The 16,487-nt window shown below is 42.1% G+C and overlaps 1 protein-coding gene across 4 annotated transcripts in view; it reads left to right on the top strand.

The window, feature by feature from the left end:
* Positions 1-16,487, top strand: part of PTPN13 (protein tyrosine phosphatase non-receptor type 13) — a 138,608-nt gene that overhangs the window by 81,444 nt on the left and 40,677 nt on the right. For 2 of the 4 annotated variants that reach the window (XM_070758053.1, XM_070758052.1), the window contains exons 18-24: positions 845-1,268; positions 2,743-2,867; positions 5,920-6,015; positions 7,496-7,603; positions 8,919-9,050; positions 11,849-12,303; positions 14,718-14,834. In XM_070758053.1, the coding sequence (XP_070614154.1) occupies positions 845-1,268; positions 2,743-2,867; positions 5,920-6,015; positions 7,496-7,603; positions 8,919-9,050; positions 11,849-12,303; positions 14,718-14,834 (1,457 nt within the window). The remainder of the gene's footprint in view (positions 1-844; positions 1,269-2,742; positions 2,868-5,919; positions 6,016-7,495; positions 7,604-8,918; positions 9,051-11,848; positions 12,304-14,717; positions 14,835-16,487) is intronic. The other 2 variants (XM_070758054.1, XM_070758055.1) reach the window with 2 other exon arrangements.

Raw genomic sequence — 16,487 nt, 5'->3', positions numbered from 1 at the left:
CATCACGAATCATAAGATACAATACTTGAGGAAAGACTTCGTGAATATAAAATGCTTCGTAAAAGAATCGCCAAATTTCAATTCTATTCAGAGTCAAGGGTCCCAGAGTTTGGACATATACTTTAAATAAGCCCATTTGAAGTGATTTAAAAATAGTTGCCCACTTCACCAGTAATCCCATTTCTAGAGTTCTTTTTCAAGCAGTTGCAGACAGCAGAGAACAGTTAGTTTCATTTCAGCAGAGTTCAGTGTGAGAGAGTACAGAGTGGAGACTGGAGCAGAAGGATATCGCTCAATGGCCCCAAGGCCTGCTGGCAAAGCCATGTTTTAAGGCCTTTCAGAAGGCCAGGAATGTGGGGGCGGTGCGAATCTTTGGGGAGAGTTGATTCCAGAGGACTGGAGCCGCCACAGAGAAAGCTATTCCTCGTGGTCCCGCCAGTCGGCACTGCTTGGCTGACGGGACCTGGAGAAGGCCAACTCTGTGGGATCTAAGCAGTCGCTGTGACATGTGAGGCAGAAGTCGGTCCCTTAAGTAATCGGGTCCTAAGCCAGTGGTCGGGATGAATCCTACAAGGTGATTAGTCAGTGAGCGTTCCCTGTGCCTCCACTCTTCCTGTCACTGATAGCTGGAGGGATTGTGCGGGGAATGTTTATGTTCGGATGGAGGCGGCTGGCGATGGGCCGGATAAATAGCCTCCGCGGGCCGTAGTTTGGGGACCCATGTTTAATTTCCCCACGACACACCTGACCATGTGGCACACTGGTTGAAAAACACCGATCTAAATGACAGATGCTTCATGTGTTGTAAGTACCGTGTGTATCAACCCCTCCCGTCTCCTCGCAGAGAGAGCGTCCCTTCGGAGTCTCAGCCTCCATCCGGACTCCGTGAAAGGATTCAACATGGGCCGTGCCATCAGCACCAACAGCCTGGCCAGCAGCACCTTAAACAGGCTGGCCGTCCGGCCGTCGACGGTACAGGCCGAGATCCTCAAGAGGCTCTCCTACTCGGAGTTGTCCCTGTTTCAGCCGGCCCAGGGCTTTTCCCGAGACAAAAACGAGAAGACGTCGTGGGAGGAGAGGCCCAAAATTATGAGCAAATCTTTCCACGACTTGACCCAGAGTCAGGTGTTGGTCAGCCCCCTTCGGAAAAATTTCGTCAGCCCCGGGAATGCCTCCTCACGGAAAATGGGGGAATTGATGGAGAAGATGTTCCAAGCGGCGCCAAAACCTGATCCCGAATCAGTGGTTGGAGGAGCCAAACTCAACAAGTAAGAACGTTTCCAAGGGACGGGTTTTTAACATGGTAGTAGCTGAAAAAGTCCCTTCTGCAGAGGATGTAGAGATGGAAGCTCTTAGGTGTAGCATGCATAATTCTGATTGCAAGCATTACGTTTACTTTGGCGTAGTTTTTGACTCCTTTACTTCATATAAATTAGTAGTGGTGATATAACTTAAGAATTTGATTAATAGAAAAATGAAATTTAGGATAGAGTTAAAATGATATGTGAGAAGAATTTCCTTGTAAAATAGAGGTAGTCCTTGATTTAGGACCACAATTGAGCCAAACTTTCTGTTGCTAAGTGAGACAGTTGCTAAGTGAATTTTGCCCCATTTTATGGTAAGTGAACTGTTGTAAGTCGAGGGATACTGTACTTGCAATGGCACCATAGTAAAAATTTTGGGGGGAGCCTCTCTTTGTGGAAGCGGCAGTATTTAAGCATAAAACGTATCAGGAAAGACTTCATGAACTCCATCTGTAGAGTCTGGAGGACAGAAGGAAAAGGGGGGACAGGATCGAAACATTGAAATATGTCAAAGGGTTAAATGAGGTTCAGGAGGGAAGTGTTTTCAATACGAAAGTGAAAGTAAGTAAAACATTAAGCGCTTCTGCAGCACTATAAAACCACCCATTTGTGGCTGAAATTTTCCCGATGCAGGAACAGGAGCCACTGTGGGGAAGCAAGGACTGCATTCATATCCGTTCCCACGGCCCGTCGTAAGCCGAGTTTGGTGTAAGTCGGAATATTCCGATTTACATGAATATTCCGACTTACATGAATATTCCGACTTACATGGTGGCGGCAGCAGTGGGAGCTTCTTTAAGGGACCAACAGCCGGTCCTTCTCGGCACTGTGTTGCTGCAGCCTCTGAGGCTGCCGCTGGCGTCGCCACCTCCGGGCAAGGGGATCTGCGGTGGGCAGCCTCAGAGGCTACAGCAATGCAGCGCCAAGAAGGACCGGCTGTTGGTCGCTTGAAGCCGCCTCCGCTCGGGCGAGGGGATCTTCGCGGGGTCTCCGAAGCCGCCATCCCCCGCGGAGATCCCTTCACCTGAACGGAAGCGGCAGTGGCGGCAGTGGCTTTGAAGCTGTCCCCGGGTCGTCATAATGACGAAACGCCATACGTTGGGGACGACGTAACCCAGGGAATACCTGTACATTGCAGAATCCATTTTCATTCCACTGTACTAAAAAGTTCTTTTTGTGACCGCCAATCATATTTTTTTCCCCATGTGCTTCTTTCCACACACATAAAACAAACTTATCTGCATTTCACAGACCTCTGCCAGCATGTGTTTTCTTTTGTATATGTGAGGTTTGCATTTTTATGCCAATTTTCTGTTTTGTGTACCATATATTAGCTTGTATCTTTGTTTTATTACATTTTCCTTTGTCCTCTTCTGTTTTTTTCTATTTTCCTCACTGGTTCCCCCCCCCCCCCCCCTGTTTCCTCAATCATTTTTAGCTCCCACTGCCATGCGGGTTTCAATGCCAGCCTAGAAAGAAAGAAAAATGAATCAGACTCTTCATCCGCAGACGATGCAGTCCAGGCCTTTGCAATAGGTCAGCATTCTTTGCTTGAGTCCAACGGTACGGTGCAATTGGGAATCCCAAATGAGTTTCTAGGTGGCTATTAATATCTGACATACTGTACGTTGGGAATTCGATCTGAACTTGTTTGGGAGAATGCTAGCGTTATTTTATTTATTTTTATTTTTTATTTATTGGATTTGTATGCCGCCCCTCTCCGCAGACTCGGGGCGGCTAGCATATGCGCAAGTGCCCACACCCATAGTGTTTTTAAGTTTCCATGTATTGCAGTCATGCTCAGTTCATTCATTCTCCATGCTGTGTCCTGGATAAGAATGACTCAATTTCTTTAATGTTCATTACTTTCCTAATACCTCATGTAGAAAGAAGATATTTAATTTCTACAAATCCATTCTGAAAATGTCAGTGTGGAGTTTAGGCTTCTGATTAATGCCTTTTGAACTTTTGGAAGAGTCAGATTTAATATTATTATTATTATTATTATTATTTATTATTTATTGGATTTGTATGCCGCCCCTCTCCAGAGACTCGGGGCAGCTAACAGCAATAATAAAACAACATATGATAATAATCCAATACTAAAAACAGTTAAAAACCCATTATTATAAAAACCAAACATACATACAGACATACCATGCATAAAATTGTAAAGGCCTAGGGGGAAAAGGAATCTTAATTCCCCCATGCCTGGCGGCAGAGGTGGGTTTTAAGAAGCTTACGAAAGGCAAGGAGGGTGGGGGCTATTCTACTCTCTGGGGGGAGTTGGTTCCAGAGGGCCGGGGCCACCACAGAGAAGGCTCTTCCCCTGGGTCCCGCCAAGCGACATTGTTTAGTTGATGGGACCCGGAGAAGACCCACTCTGTGGGACCTAACCGGTCGCTGGGATTCATGAGGCAGAAGGCGGTCCCGGAGATAGTCTGGTCCGATGCCATGAAGGGCTTTATAGGTCATGACCAACACTTTGAATTGTGACCAGAAATTGATCGGCAACCAATGCAGACTGAGGAGTGTTGGTGTGACATGGGCATATTTGGGGAAGCCCATGATTGCTCTCGCAGCTGCATTCTGCACGATCTGAAGTTTCCGAGCACTCTTCAAAGGTCGCCCCATGTAGAGAGCATTGGGAAGCAATGTCAATTTATTATTTTGCCCACCTCAAGAAAAATAGTAGTAGCAGTACTTAGACTTATATATACCGCTTCACAGTGCCTTACAGCCCTCTCTTAGCAGTCCCCAACAATCTGGGTCCTCAATTTACCCACCATGGAAGGATGGAAGGTGGAGTCAACCTTGAGCCTGGTGAGATTTGAACTGGTGAACTACAGCCAGCAGTCAGCAGAAGCAGCTCACAGTACTGCACTCTAACCACTGTACTACGTAGTAATTGATGGCGTCCCAAAGTATCGCAATTCTTTCTTGCAAAATACAGAGAGACAAAGAGAACCAGATCAAAATGCCAAATTTATTACAGTGTTAATTTTTGTAGTCTTATATTTTAGCCCCAAAGATAAGCTGCATTGTTTGTTCCGGGGGTGAAATGCTTCCGGTTCGCTCGGGCCTGTTGGTCATTAAAAGAAAAAGGTCACTAAGGCAGTTTGCGAGGCGCAAAGTGTTCTGTGCATGCGCAGAGGGTGAAAGAACCCAAGTGGTAGCACCCAGGCAGGTGGGCAGAGTCTCGCGCTGCCTTCGTGACCAGCTCTCTGACGACCGACAGGCCCGAGCAAACCGGAGACATTTCACCCCTGGTTTATTCCCCATGCTTCTCTTTGTTACCAAAGGCTCCGGTTTGCTTATGGGGCTGTTGTAAAAAAAATAAAAAGGTGATATAGATATAAAAATAGATGCCTCTTTATTAAACACTCTTCTATACCATTACTAATTACAGTGATACCTCGTCTTACAAACTTAATTGGTTCCGGGACAAGGTTTGTAAGGTGAAAAGTTTGTAACACGAAACAATGTTTCCCATAGGAATCAATGGAAAAGCGATTAATGCGTGCAAGCCCAAAATTCACCCCTTTTGCCAGCTGAAGCGCCCTTTTTTGCGCTGCTGGGATTCCCCTGAGGCTCCTCTCCAGGGGAAACCCCACCTCCGGACTTCCGTGTTTTAGTGATGCTTCAGGGGTGCTTTGCTGGCAACGGAAGTCCGGAGGTGGGGTTTCCCAGCAAGGGGAGCTTCAGTGAAATTGCAGCATCGCAAAAACACTGAAGTCCTCGAAACCCCACCTCCGGACTTCCGTGTTTTTGTGATGCTGCGATTTCACTGAGGCTCCCCTCGCTGGGAAACCCCACCTCTGGACTTCTGTTGCCAGTGAAGCACCTGTTTTTGCACTGCTGGGATTCCCCTGCAGCATCGCAAAAACACGGAAGTCCGGAGGTGGGGTTTCCCATGGAGGGAAGCCTCAAGGGAATCCCAGCAGCGCAAAAACGGGCGCTTCGCTGGCAACAGAAGTCCGGAGGCGGGGCATCCCAGTGACGGCGGTTTTGGTTTGTAAGGTGAAAATAGTTTGTAAGAAGAGGCAAAAAAATCTTAAACCCCGGGTTTGTATCTCGAAAAGTTTGTATGATGAGGGGTTTGTAAGATGAGGTATCACTGCATATGCACCTCAATACAACTTAAATAATATTTCAAACTAAACATGGAGTAAAATAAAATCCAGAATATATGTTCAAAGGGTCAGTTGATGGATCAGTGATGATGAACCCTTTTTTGCTCGGGTGCCAAAAGAGTTCATGCACTAGCGTATGCGCTCGTGCTCACACCCATAGTGTTTTTAAGTTTCCATGTATTGCAGTCAAGCTCAATTCATTCATTCTGCATGCTGTGCCCTGGATAAGAATGACTCAATTTCTTAAGTGTTCATTACTTTCCTAAAATCTCATGTAGAAAGAAGATATTTAATTTCTACAAATCCATTCTGAAAATGTCAGTGTGGAGTTTAGGCTACTGATTAATGCCTTTTGAGTCAGATTTAATAATATACTTAAATGAAGCTTCATTTCTATTGCATTACACTCTTAAGAAATGAAATTTGTCTTGTATTTCAGCCTTATTTTTTAAAAAAACATGTGCTGTTGCTTTGGTCCACAGATGGTATCCAAGCAGAGAAGACTATAGCAGTAGTGTCTTTACCAGAAAGGGAGATCAACTTGATCAATTTGAAAAAAGATGAAAAATATGGCTTAGGTAAGTAGATGTTACTTTAAGACTGATATATAAATACAGAAATCAAAAGAGAAAGTGCATTGAAAGGAGGTTTCCATTGTCAGAACCGTCCCTGAGATTTGAGTCATCTTCAAGAGCATCTTGCAGTGGTCTAGTCATCACGTTGTGATTTTTATTCTTTTCATTGAGAAATTTGAAAATTGTGTTATTCCGATTTTCTCCAATCAGAGTTCCTTCCTACTGTTGTGAATTATAATTTCTCTAATCTCTGGCATCTGAATTCTGATAAAGGATATTGAGAGTTATGCTCTAAAAATAATCCAGATTAGGGGTTCATGTTAGGTTTTCAACAGTAAAGCGGTGGTGATTGGCTTGTACCCAACACAAAGATCTCAAATATATTTTGCAATTGAAATTTCTATATTATTAATTTAATTTAATTATTTATTTATTAAATTTGTATGCCTCCCAATGCCGAAGGACTCTGGGCAGTTTACAACAATATGTAATACAGTGCTCCCTCGATTTTCGCGGGGGATGCATCTGAGACCGCCCGCAAAAGTCGAATTTCCGCGAAGTGGAGATGCGGAAGTAAATACACTATTTTTGGCTATGGACAGTATCACAAGCCTTCCCGTAACACTTTAAACCCCTAAATTGCAATTTTCCATTCCCTTAGCAACCATTTAGATTATTATTCATCATGTTTATTTATTAAAGTTTATTTTAAAAAATATTTATTAAAGGCAGATGAAAGTTTGGCGATGACATACGATGTCATCGGGCGGGAAAAAACGTGGTATAGGGGGGGAAAGCGAAGTATTTTTTAATTAATATTTTTGAAAAACCGTGGTATAGACTATTCGCAAAGTTCGAACCCACGAAAATCGAGGGAACACTGTCTAAGGTCTTTAATGATCAAATATTTTAATAAACCTGATGGTACAAGCAGTCTTTTAACAGTCGAGTCCAGTACTGCATAGAAATGTTATGTCTCAGATAATTTCCTCTCTTCTTTCAATCATTATCCAAACAAGTCCTAAATTATTCTTAGATACCACCTGATAGTGGTTGTTATTATATTTGGTGTTGGTGGTTTCCACGGTTCTGTGTTGTACAAAGAGCTAATAGGTAACAAACCCAGCAATCCGGTGCCAATAAAATTGGAATCCAGATGTTTCAGTCTAGACATTCCCCAGTGTGGTGTCTTCCAAATGCGTTTTGAATGCATATTTCTAAAGTTCTTGGCCCCAGTGTGGACTTTGTAGTCTCCGGGTAACTGGTTAAGTTCTACAATAGGGCAGGATAGCTGGAGATCAATACTGGCCACTCATACGAGGATTCTCTGCTAGGACAATTCAACTGTGATCCATTTTAGTCTTAAGAAATTTGAGGAGTATGTTTTACCCGGAAAAATAACCTGGCAAACCATCAGTAATAAATCAGTAAACAATTGGTTGTAAAATATTGCTATGAATAACCAAAAAGTTAATTTTAACAGGGTTTGAGATAACTGGTGGGGAGAAGACTGGAAAATTTGATCTTGGGATTTTTATCCATTCAGTCATTCCTGGAGGACCGGCTGATTTGCAAGGATCATTAAAACCAGGTGATTTCCCAGAAAATAAGAATTGATTATACCTCTGCGTAGGTTTAATATTTTAATAAATTTTAATTATTTTTCTACTTGTTTTATAACTGTCACCCAGGCAGGCGGGTGGGTAGGTAGGTAGGTAGGTAGATAGATGATAGATAGATAGATAGATAGATAGATAGATAGATAGATAGATAGATAGATAATAGATAGATAGATACTGTAGATAGATAGATAGATAGATAGATAGATAGATAGATAGATAGATAGATAGATAGATAGATAGATAGATAGATAGAGATTTAGAGATAGAAACAGAGATAATGATTGAGATATATGAATAAATACTAGGGTTATTACAGCTCTAAATCATTTTACTAAATCATTTTATCATTTACTACTTGATTCATGGTGATGTGGTTAGAAAAAGCATGACAGAATATTTGTAAAATAAAAAGAAATGAGAATTGAACTGTTTAAATCTGTAGTCATGTCTTTGTCAAAGGTTTCCATTATATTCCTTGAGACTAGAAGTTTCATTTTGACCCCATAAAAAATCTCCATTCTGTGCCTACTGGAATTATTTGACCTATAATGGTTGAAGATGGTTTTTTTTTAATTTATTTGTACACCTTCAAATATTGAAGTTATTTAATCTTCCAATGGACTCTTTTTTTTTTTCATTTGTAAGAATGTTCATTTAGACTTTATAAATTCCCACACTAAAGAGACTAGAGTTTATTGTTAATAGAGTAAGATGTATAATAAATGTATCTTACCCCAGTCAGATATTTAAATTTAGTAGCTGGAACTGTGAGGTTGTACAATGAGCCAGAACACACAGTTATAGTTGATTTGCATTTGCTGGCTGGGGAATTCTGGGAGTTGAAGTCCAGATATCTTCAAGTTGCCAAGGTTGGGAAACACTGGTGTAGCGGGCAGCCAGCAGAAGCGAACTAGCAGTGCTAGTGGTCAGTAGATCATCGACTGGTGTTATGGTGAAGGTTAGAGATGAGTGTTCTCATTCCGTTTCCAGGGCTAAGTGTGCGCTGCAATGCGCTACCTGAATGTGGCAAATTCATGTAAGGGAACTTAATCACATACACATGATTCTTTCTGTTACTAATGCGTGTAATACATTTCCTCAACATTTCACAATGAGTTTACCATATTTTGCTGCTCCGGTTTAATAATATTTATGCTTGGAAGAATGTTTCCTCGCGCAATGCAATGAATGGTAAACTTTGGAAACATCAGTAGAGGAGAGAACATTTTAGAAACATCTACTGTCTTCTGGATTGCTGATTTCTGATTTAATCCATCTATGTAGGAGATCGTCTGATTTCAGTAAACAATGTGAGCTTGGAAGGGGTCGGCCATCCTGCAGCGTTAGAAATTATTGAGCATGCTCCAGAAAATGTGACCCTTGTCGTTTCTCAACCTAAGGATGGATCAGTTAAAGGTATTTTCCCGAAATAAAACTTCTTTCCAAGCTAACAATTCATATGCAGCAACCTGCAATTCCTTCTGTTCTATTCAGTATTTTTCTTTTTCAAGATTGTTTTTTTCTGTACAAGTGGGTTTAAATAAGCCACTATTAGCACTGTGAAGAGCTTTAGCTTAAAAAAAGAGGCGCAGGAACATAGCAGCTACCTGTTCAGGTAGTCCTTGAGTTTCCCAGTGTAAGATGGGTAGCCAATCAATTTGATAATAAAATAAATAACCATAATGGAGCCTGATTTTTATAACTTTTTGGCAGCGATCATTAAATGAATGCAGCATTCATAAGTGAGAATACCACTGTCATCAGTGAGAATGTTAATAGATATTGATAATAGATCAATAGATATTGATAAAATTGAACGTTGGGGTAAGATGGGGTAAAAAATGGTGGAAGGTCGTAAGCATCAAACCTACCAGGAAAGACTTCATGAACTCCATCTGTAGAGTCTGGAGGACAGAAGGAAAAGGGGGGACAGGATAGAAACATTTAAAGATGTGAAAGGGTTAAATAAGGTCCAGGAGGGAAGTGTTTTTAATAGGAAAGTGAACACAAGAACAAGGGGGCACAATCTGAGGTTAGTTGGGGGAAAGATCAAAAGCAACATGAGAAAATATTATTTAATGACAGAGTAGTAGATCCTTGGAACAAACTTCCAGCAGACGTGGTTGGTAAATCCACAGTAACTGAATTTAAACATGCCTGGGATAAACATAGATCCATTGTAAGATAAAATACAGGAAATAGTATAAGGGCAGACTAGATGGACCATGAGGTCTTTTTCTGCCGTCAGTCTTCTATGTTTCTATGTTTCTAATAAAATTCGTTTCTGATGGGAAAAGACAAGGGGGGGGGGGGTGAGAGAACAAGAGCATTGTTAAAGGATAGTCACAGGATGACCAACTCCTTTCAAGGTGGTCGACTCATTCTGTGATTGTTGCTTTTCTTTGTATATCCAAATACTTGAACTTGGCTCTAGGCTCAGATAACTGGGGGAGGGTTGTGGAATTGCCAAGATTGTGATAATTCAAAACAGACAATAAAATTCAAAATAGAAGAAGAATGGAGCTAATAAAAGTTGAAAAACAAAGACCTAGAACTACAGCAGCCAAAATCCTCATATCAAGACCAAATAGGCAAGATGAAACTTAATTTTTTTCATAGTCAGCTGAAATGTGATTAAGAGAAGTCTTCATGAGCTTTCCAAGCAGGTTTGACCCTTGTAGACCTGGTGTAAAATTAATCCCCAAATTCTCTTCAGTTTCCAAATTTGTGGAAAATATAAATTCTAATTTATATTTGTTTTCAGGCTTATAAATTCTCTTATTGTCCTCTCCTTTTAGAATGAATATTTTGGACTCAAAAACTGAAGTGTGGGTGGAATTTATTTGGCTGATTCAGAGATACGTGCAAACATATATGTTTTTATTTCATATAGTCCCTTACGGTCATGCAAAATATAATTATCTTGGATTAGTTATTACAGTGTACCAACAAATAATGACCAGCAGGACCAGAGGAAAAAACCTAAACCAAACCAAGTCATGATTGGGATCTTCTGTTACTAATAACCATTGGTCCCTAGTTAGACTAAAACAGAAAGCTTTGGTTAACAACTCCAGAAAATAATAAATCCTAAAAAAAAAAAAGTAAGTTTCTAGATTTAGGTAAGAAAAGCAAAACGCACAGATGCAGTATATGTGGTACGTTGCTCAACAGTAGTAACTCTGAGGGGGATCTTGGAGTCCTAGTGGACGATCATTTAAATAGGAGCCAGCCGTGTCCAGCAGCTGCCCAAAAAGCCAACACAGTTCTAGGCTGCATCAACAGAGGGAGAGAATTAAGATCACCTGAAGGGTTAATACCACTTTACAAGGCCTTGGTAAGGCCACACTTGGAATTCGGCATTCAGTTTTGGTCACCACAATGCAAAAAGAATGTTGAGACTCTAGAAAATGTGCAGAGAAGAGCAACGAAGAGGACTAGGGGATTGGAGGCTAAAACATATGAAGAACGGTTGCAGGGACTGGGCATGGCTAGTTTAATGAAAAGAAGGACCAGGAGAGACATGATAGCATTGTTCCAACATCTCAGGGGTTGCCACAAAGAAGAAGGAGTCAAGCTATTCTCCAAAGCACCTGAGGGTAGAACAAGAAGCAATGGGTGGAAACTAAACAAGGAGGGAAGGAACTTAGAACTAAGGAGAAATTTCCTGACAGTCAGAATAGTTAATCAGTGGAACTCCTTGCCTCCAGAAGTTGTGAATGCCTCAACACTGGAAGTTTTTAGGCAGATGTTGGATAACCATCTGTCTGAAATAGTGTAGGGTTTCCTGCCTAAGCAGGGGGTTGGACTAGAAGACCTCCAAGATCCCTTCCAACTCTGTTGTTGTTGTTGTTGTTATTATTGTTATTATTATAGAATAATGATTCCCCTGGGCCGTTTCCGTTTTATGTATGGTTTGTCTGAGATGTATGACTGTTTTTATATGAAGGGTTTTAAATTTGTTTTTAATCATTGGATTTGTACTGTTTTGTTGTTGTGAGCCGCTCCGAGTCTTCGGAGAGGGGCGGCATACAAATCTAATAAATAAATAAAATAAATAAGTGATAAGATGTAGAGAAGAAATCCAATATATTGGCTGGGGAGTCAGAGTCCACCCATCTTAAAAGTCGCTGAAGTTAAGAAACACTGACCTTTGCCACGTCTGTGTCTTTAAAGGTGATCACTTTATCATTGGTGCTTCCATTTGCCCTTAGGAACGTCCAGTCTCCAAAGAAAGGGATATTTTAAGAAGTCGTCCTTGATGGCCGACCAGGAGGCCGAGTCCTCTTCAGAGGAGCAGAACTGGCCAGTGAGTCACTGGAGACCCAACTCTGGAAGTTTATCTGCTATTGGCTCGAGCAAATGGGGCGGCAGTCTCAGCTCCCAGGACTCCAGGACAGAGAGTGCTAGCCTGTCCCAGAGCCAAAACAACCACAGCTTTGGCCACCATATCAGTGACCAGCAGGAATTCCAACGTTGCAGCAATCCTCCCTTGGGGGGGCCCAAATGTAGTGAGAGGAATGGATCTTCTTCGGAGACCAACTTGACCAAAACCAAACTGACTGGCATGGCCGAGGCCCCAGAGACCCCTGACTATTCTGACCGAGGGGATTCCGACATGGACGAAGCCACTTACTCCAGCAGCCTGGAGCAAACAGCATTGAAAAAGGTAACATTCGTGTTGGTATGTCTCGGTATAGCTAGGCTATGAGACCGTTGACATACACTGAGCAGAGAATTTTAACAGAGTGTGGATATGTGGTAAAGCCAAAGAAAAAGACACAGACTTAGTTATGCTTAATAAGTACTATTTACATATATACAAAACAGAAACAAGCACTAACAAGCACTAAGCAAACACAAGCACTAAGCAAGTACACTCCCCCCTCAAGGCAAATCAAAAGGGAATGAGCGATAAAGCATCATTGAGGGAAGGAGTACTGGCGCCCTCTTATGGCGAACCAGCCTAAAATATTTAAAGTGATAGTACAAGAGACTACAATAGGTAGTTTACAATGGCAAACCCTAACAACCATGTACCTTGTACTAACAATTCGTTTCAGTTGTATGGCTTTTCCACTAACCCAGGGGAATCAAACTCATAGCATCACGTGATGTAGCGCGACTTCCCTCCCCCCTTTGCTAAACCGGGGTGGTATGGCCAGCGCATGACACATCTGGGTTTTGGGCCGAAAGTTTGACACTGTTACTCTAGCAAAAAAACACCCCATGTCTATTAGAGCAGGTTGGTTATGGTGAAAGGATGTGCAGGGTATTGTGTATCAGTGGTTCTGTTGGCTAATTACTCCTGCCCTTAAGCTACACAGTGAAATGTGTAGTTCATATTATCACCAGAGAGAGAGAGAGAAGAGGAGGAGGAGGAAGAAGGAAGGGAAGAAGGAAGGGAGGAAAGAAAGAAAGAAATGGTTGGAGGGAGAAAAGGAAGGAAGAAAGAAAGAAAGAAAGAAAGAAAGAAAGAAAGAAAGAAAAGGATTTTTTTTGCTTATTTCACCAACCTGGTTAATATTGAGATAGAAAACATTTTGGTACTAGCAATATTTTTTATGAGTTATTGTTAGGGTTATTAGACCTCTACCATGAGAGCTCTGGTCTGCCAGATCCGATAGTCCAATTTATTGTGATGAATTTGGCTCATAAAGATTTATTTATGCAACTTTTTGTTCTTTGATCCTTGACTTGCTTCAGCTCTCTGAGTTGTCTCTAATCATTTCTAAGTTCACAAATTGGTGTTTTTCACTTGCACTGAAAGCTATAAATAGCCAATTCACTGCCAGCAGCAAACTCACATTGGTATGAGAAGTCCTCCAGCTCAGTCATTAAGAGAACTGGAGAGGAGCAGATGGAAAAAGAGAGGACATTAAAAGAGGGGGCAAATTGCTCTATTGCCTGGCAATCACTGTCTCGCAAATTGTCAAACTCAAAAAAAGGGTTGCTTTTTTTTACTGGATGGGTTGACACACCACACTTCAGATACAAATTATATTAAAAATTATAGTGGATTGTTTTACCATAATTTCTTAGCATAGCTACAGTAAAGGCTTTTGAGTTGATAGAGGTTGTGTAATCCAGTGTTTCCCAACCTTAGCAACTTGAAGATATCTGGACTTCAACTCCCCTTACTGACCTCTTAGGAATCTGGAGAGGTCACCCGTGGATAGTCTAAGGGTAAAATGTTGGGGGTTAGGGGAAGACACTACGGAGTCCGGTAATGAGTTCCAGGCTTCGACAACCCGATTACTAAAGTCATATTTTTTACAGTCAAGTTTGGAGCGGTTAATATTAAGCTTGAATCTGGGCTCTTGTATTGTTGTGGTTGAAGCTGAAGTAGTCTTTGACAGGCAGGACATTGCAGCATATGATCTTGTGGGCAGTACTTAGATCATGTTTTAGGCATCGTAGTTCTAAGCTTTCAAGACCCATGATTGTAAGTCTAGTCTCGCAGGGTCTTCTGTTTCGAGTAGAGGAGTGAAGGGCTCTTCTGGTGAAATATCTTTCAACATTTTCAAAGGTGATAGTGTCTGAGATGTGATATGGGTTCCAAACTTCTACGTACTTTTGTCTCAAACTCTGTTGCTGAAGTCATATTTTCTGCAGTCATGTGCTTCTTCATTGTAAAAAATAGTTTTTGTAAACCATCTTTATTACATGTAGATGAAAATTACACTGGGATAAATACGCTTATATTTGATTATAATGCTCTTTTGATATACCGTATATCTTTGTGTTCTATTTATATAGGAATATTTTTTTCTATTTCAATCCCTTGGTTATCTCAGTTCAGATAATCCTTGTTCAGCAACTGGTTCATTTAGGGGCCATTCACAGTTGATGAAAAAAATAACTTTGCCACGAGTTCTCACATTTATGATCTTGGCAGGTCCATAAACCAAAGGAAAGCTAAAGTAAAATTGCAAGAAGTTGTGGTTTTATTTAGTCAGTGCTTCACTTAACCAAGTTAGTTCCAATTGTGGTCATTAAACAGGGGCTACTTGTAAATACATTGCTATCACAAATTATTTCTAACAGGGTAAATAACCTGCCTGTTTTTCTTCTTATATAAAGGTCCCTTCCTTGGTGAATTTCTTCAACTCTGTGAATTCTAAAATGCCTCTTAAACGTGGAGATATCTTTGAAGTCAAACTGGTCAAAAACGAGAACGGCTTGGGCATCAGTGTTACGGTACTGTCTGACAAGGTTTTAAGCTGATTTGTCTTTGTCTCCTGTTCAAATTTATGACATATGATTTATAGAGAAGAAGTGGACCTTAAACAGACACGGTCAAGTACTTGCTTGTTGCTAATCTTTATCTTTCTTAACGATCCTGCAGTTATGCTAATCTGGACATAGTGGCAGATCTGTGCAGGGCAACGGAATATACATAAAGACAAATCAGTCTTAGGCTGGACTTTTTCCCTCTCCCGCAAAAAAGCAAAACTTAATAAACGCAAACACTGTCGATTTCAGTCATCAACAGACACATAAGATAAACCAGCATCTACATACCATTCCAAAGAGACGGTCAAGAAGCCAGAAGGGAACAACAACAACAAAAGACCAAAATACTTCAATACTGTGCAGATAGACTGGGGTGGATACACATCAGGGGAGTGGTTTTCTATGGCTATGCAGAGGCCCTGTTTCCTCCCAGGAGATTCCTAGAGAGGCCCCACGGAGGCTACTCCCCGTCTTTTCCGGCCCTGTTTCCTCCCAGGAGATTCCTAAAGAGACCCCACAGAGGCTTCTCCCCCTCTTTTCCGGCCCTGTTTCCTCCCAGGAGATTCCTAGAGAGGCCCCACGGAGGCTTCTCCACGCCTTTTCCGGCCCTGTTTTCTCCCAGGAGATTCCTAGAGAGGCCCCACGGAGGCTTCTCTCCGCCTTTTCCAGCCCTGTTTCCTCCCAGGAGATTCCTAGAGAGGCCCCACGGAGGCTTTTCCCCAACTTTTCCGGCCCTGTTTTCTCCCAGGAGATTCCTAGAGAGGCCCCACAGAGGCTTCTCCCTGCCTTTTCCGGTTACAGTTTCGGAGGCTCGGGTTTGTAAGTGGAAAATGTTTCTTGAGAAGAGGCAAAAAAGTCTTGAACACCCAGTTCTTATCTAGAAAAGTTCGTAAGTAGAGGCGTCCTTAGGTAGAGGCACCACTGTACTTTTATGTCTCCCTATTCCGTGGTGGGTTTCTCTTACTTTCTGTACTGGTTTGGAAGTGCGTGTGTTGTGTCAGAAGTGCACATGCATCCCATCCTGTTACTGACCCTCTGTGTATGTGCAGAAGCCTTTACGCATGTGCAACGGGTTCTTTGCCAAACGCTTTCAAATGGGGAATCAGTTCGGGGGTGTGGCAAGCTGTCTATCACTACCTGTTCAGCGAACGTGGCCAAATTTCCACCACCGCCTTGCACAAACCTGTCTGAACTGGTAGCAACCCACCATTGTTCCTCTTCCTCTTAGATCAAGGGTAGGCAAAGTTCTATGGCATGTGGACTTCAACTCCCAGAATTCCTTTGCTAGCATGATTGGCTGAGGAATTCTGGGAGTTGAAGTCCACAAGTCATAGAAGAGCCAACGTTCCCTACCCCTGTCTTAGATCCTCCTTTCCCCCCCCTTGCTGTAGTCAATTGCAACCCTCTACACTTCCATCCTACTCTGAGTTGTGCCATCCCCAGCAAGAGCCATTGAAGATGGTCCCAGTTCTTTTTCTACCCTAGAGAACGCAGACGTGGCGAGGGAGCGATGTCAGCTTTCTGCTAGCGTATAGCCGTCTTCCGTTGGTCAACTCTGGCTCCGCAGAAGAGCTGAGCACAGCAATAGCGACCATTGTGCGGTGCAGCAAAACCGCT

The sequence above is a fragment of the Erythrolamprus reginae genome, chromosome 7 (genome assembly GCF_031021105.1).
Source record: "Erythrolamprus reginae isolate rEryReg1 chromosome 7, rEryReg1.hap1, whole genome shotgun sequence".
Lineage (NCBI taxonomy): Eukaryota > Metazoa > Chordata > Lepidosauria > Squamata > Dipsadidae > Erythrolamprus > Erythrolamprus reginae.
Note: the sequence above shows the minus strand (reverse complement) of the source record. Positions and strands in the feature narration are given on the sequence as shown.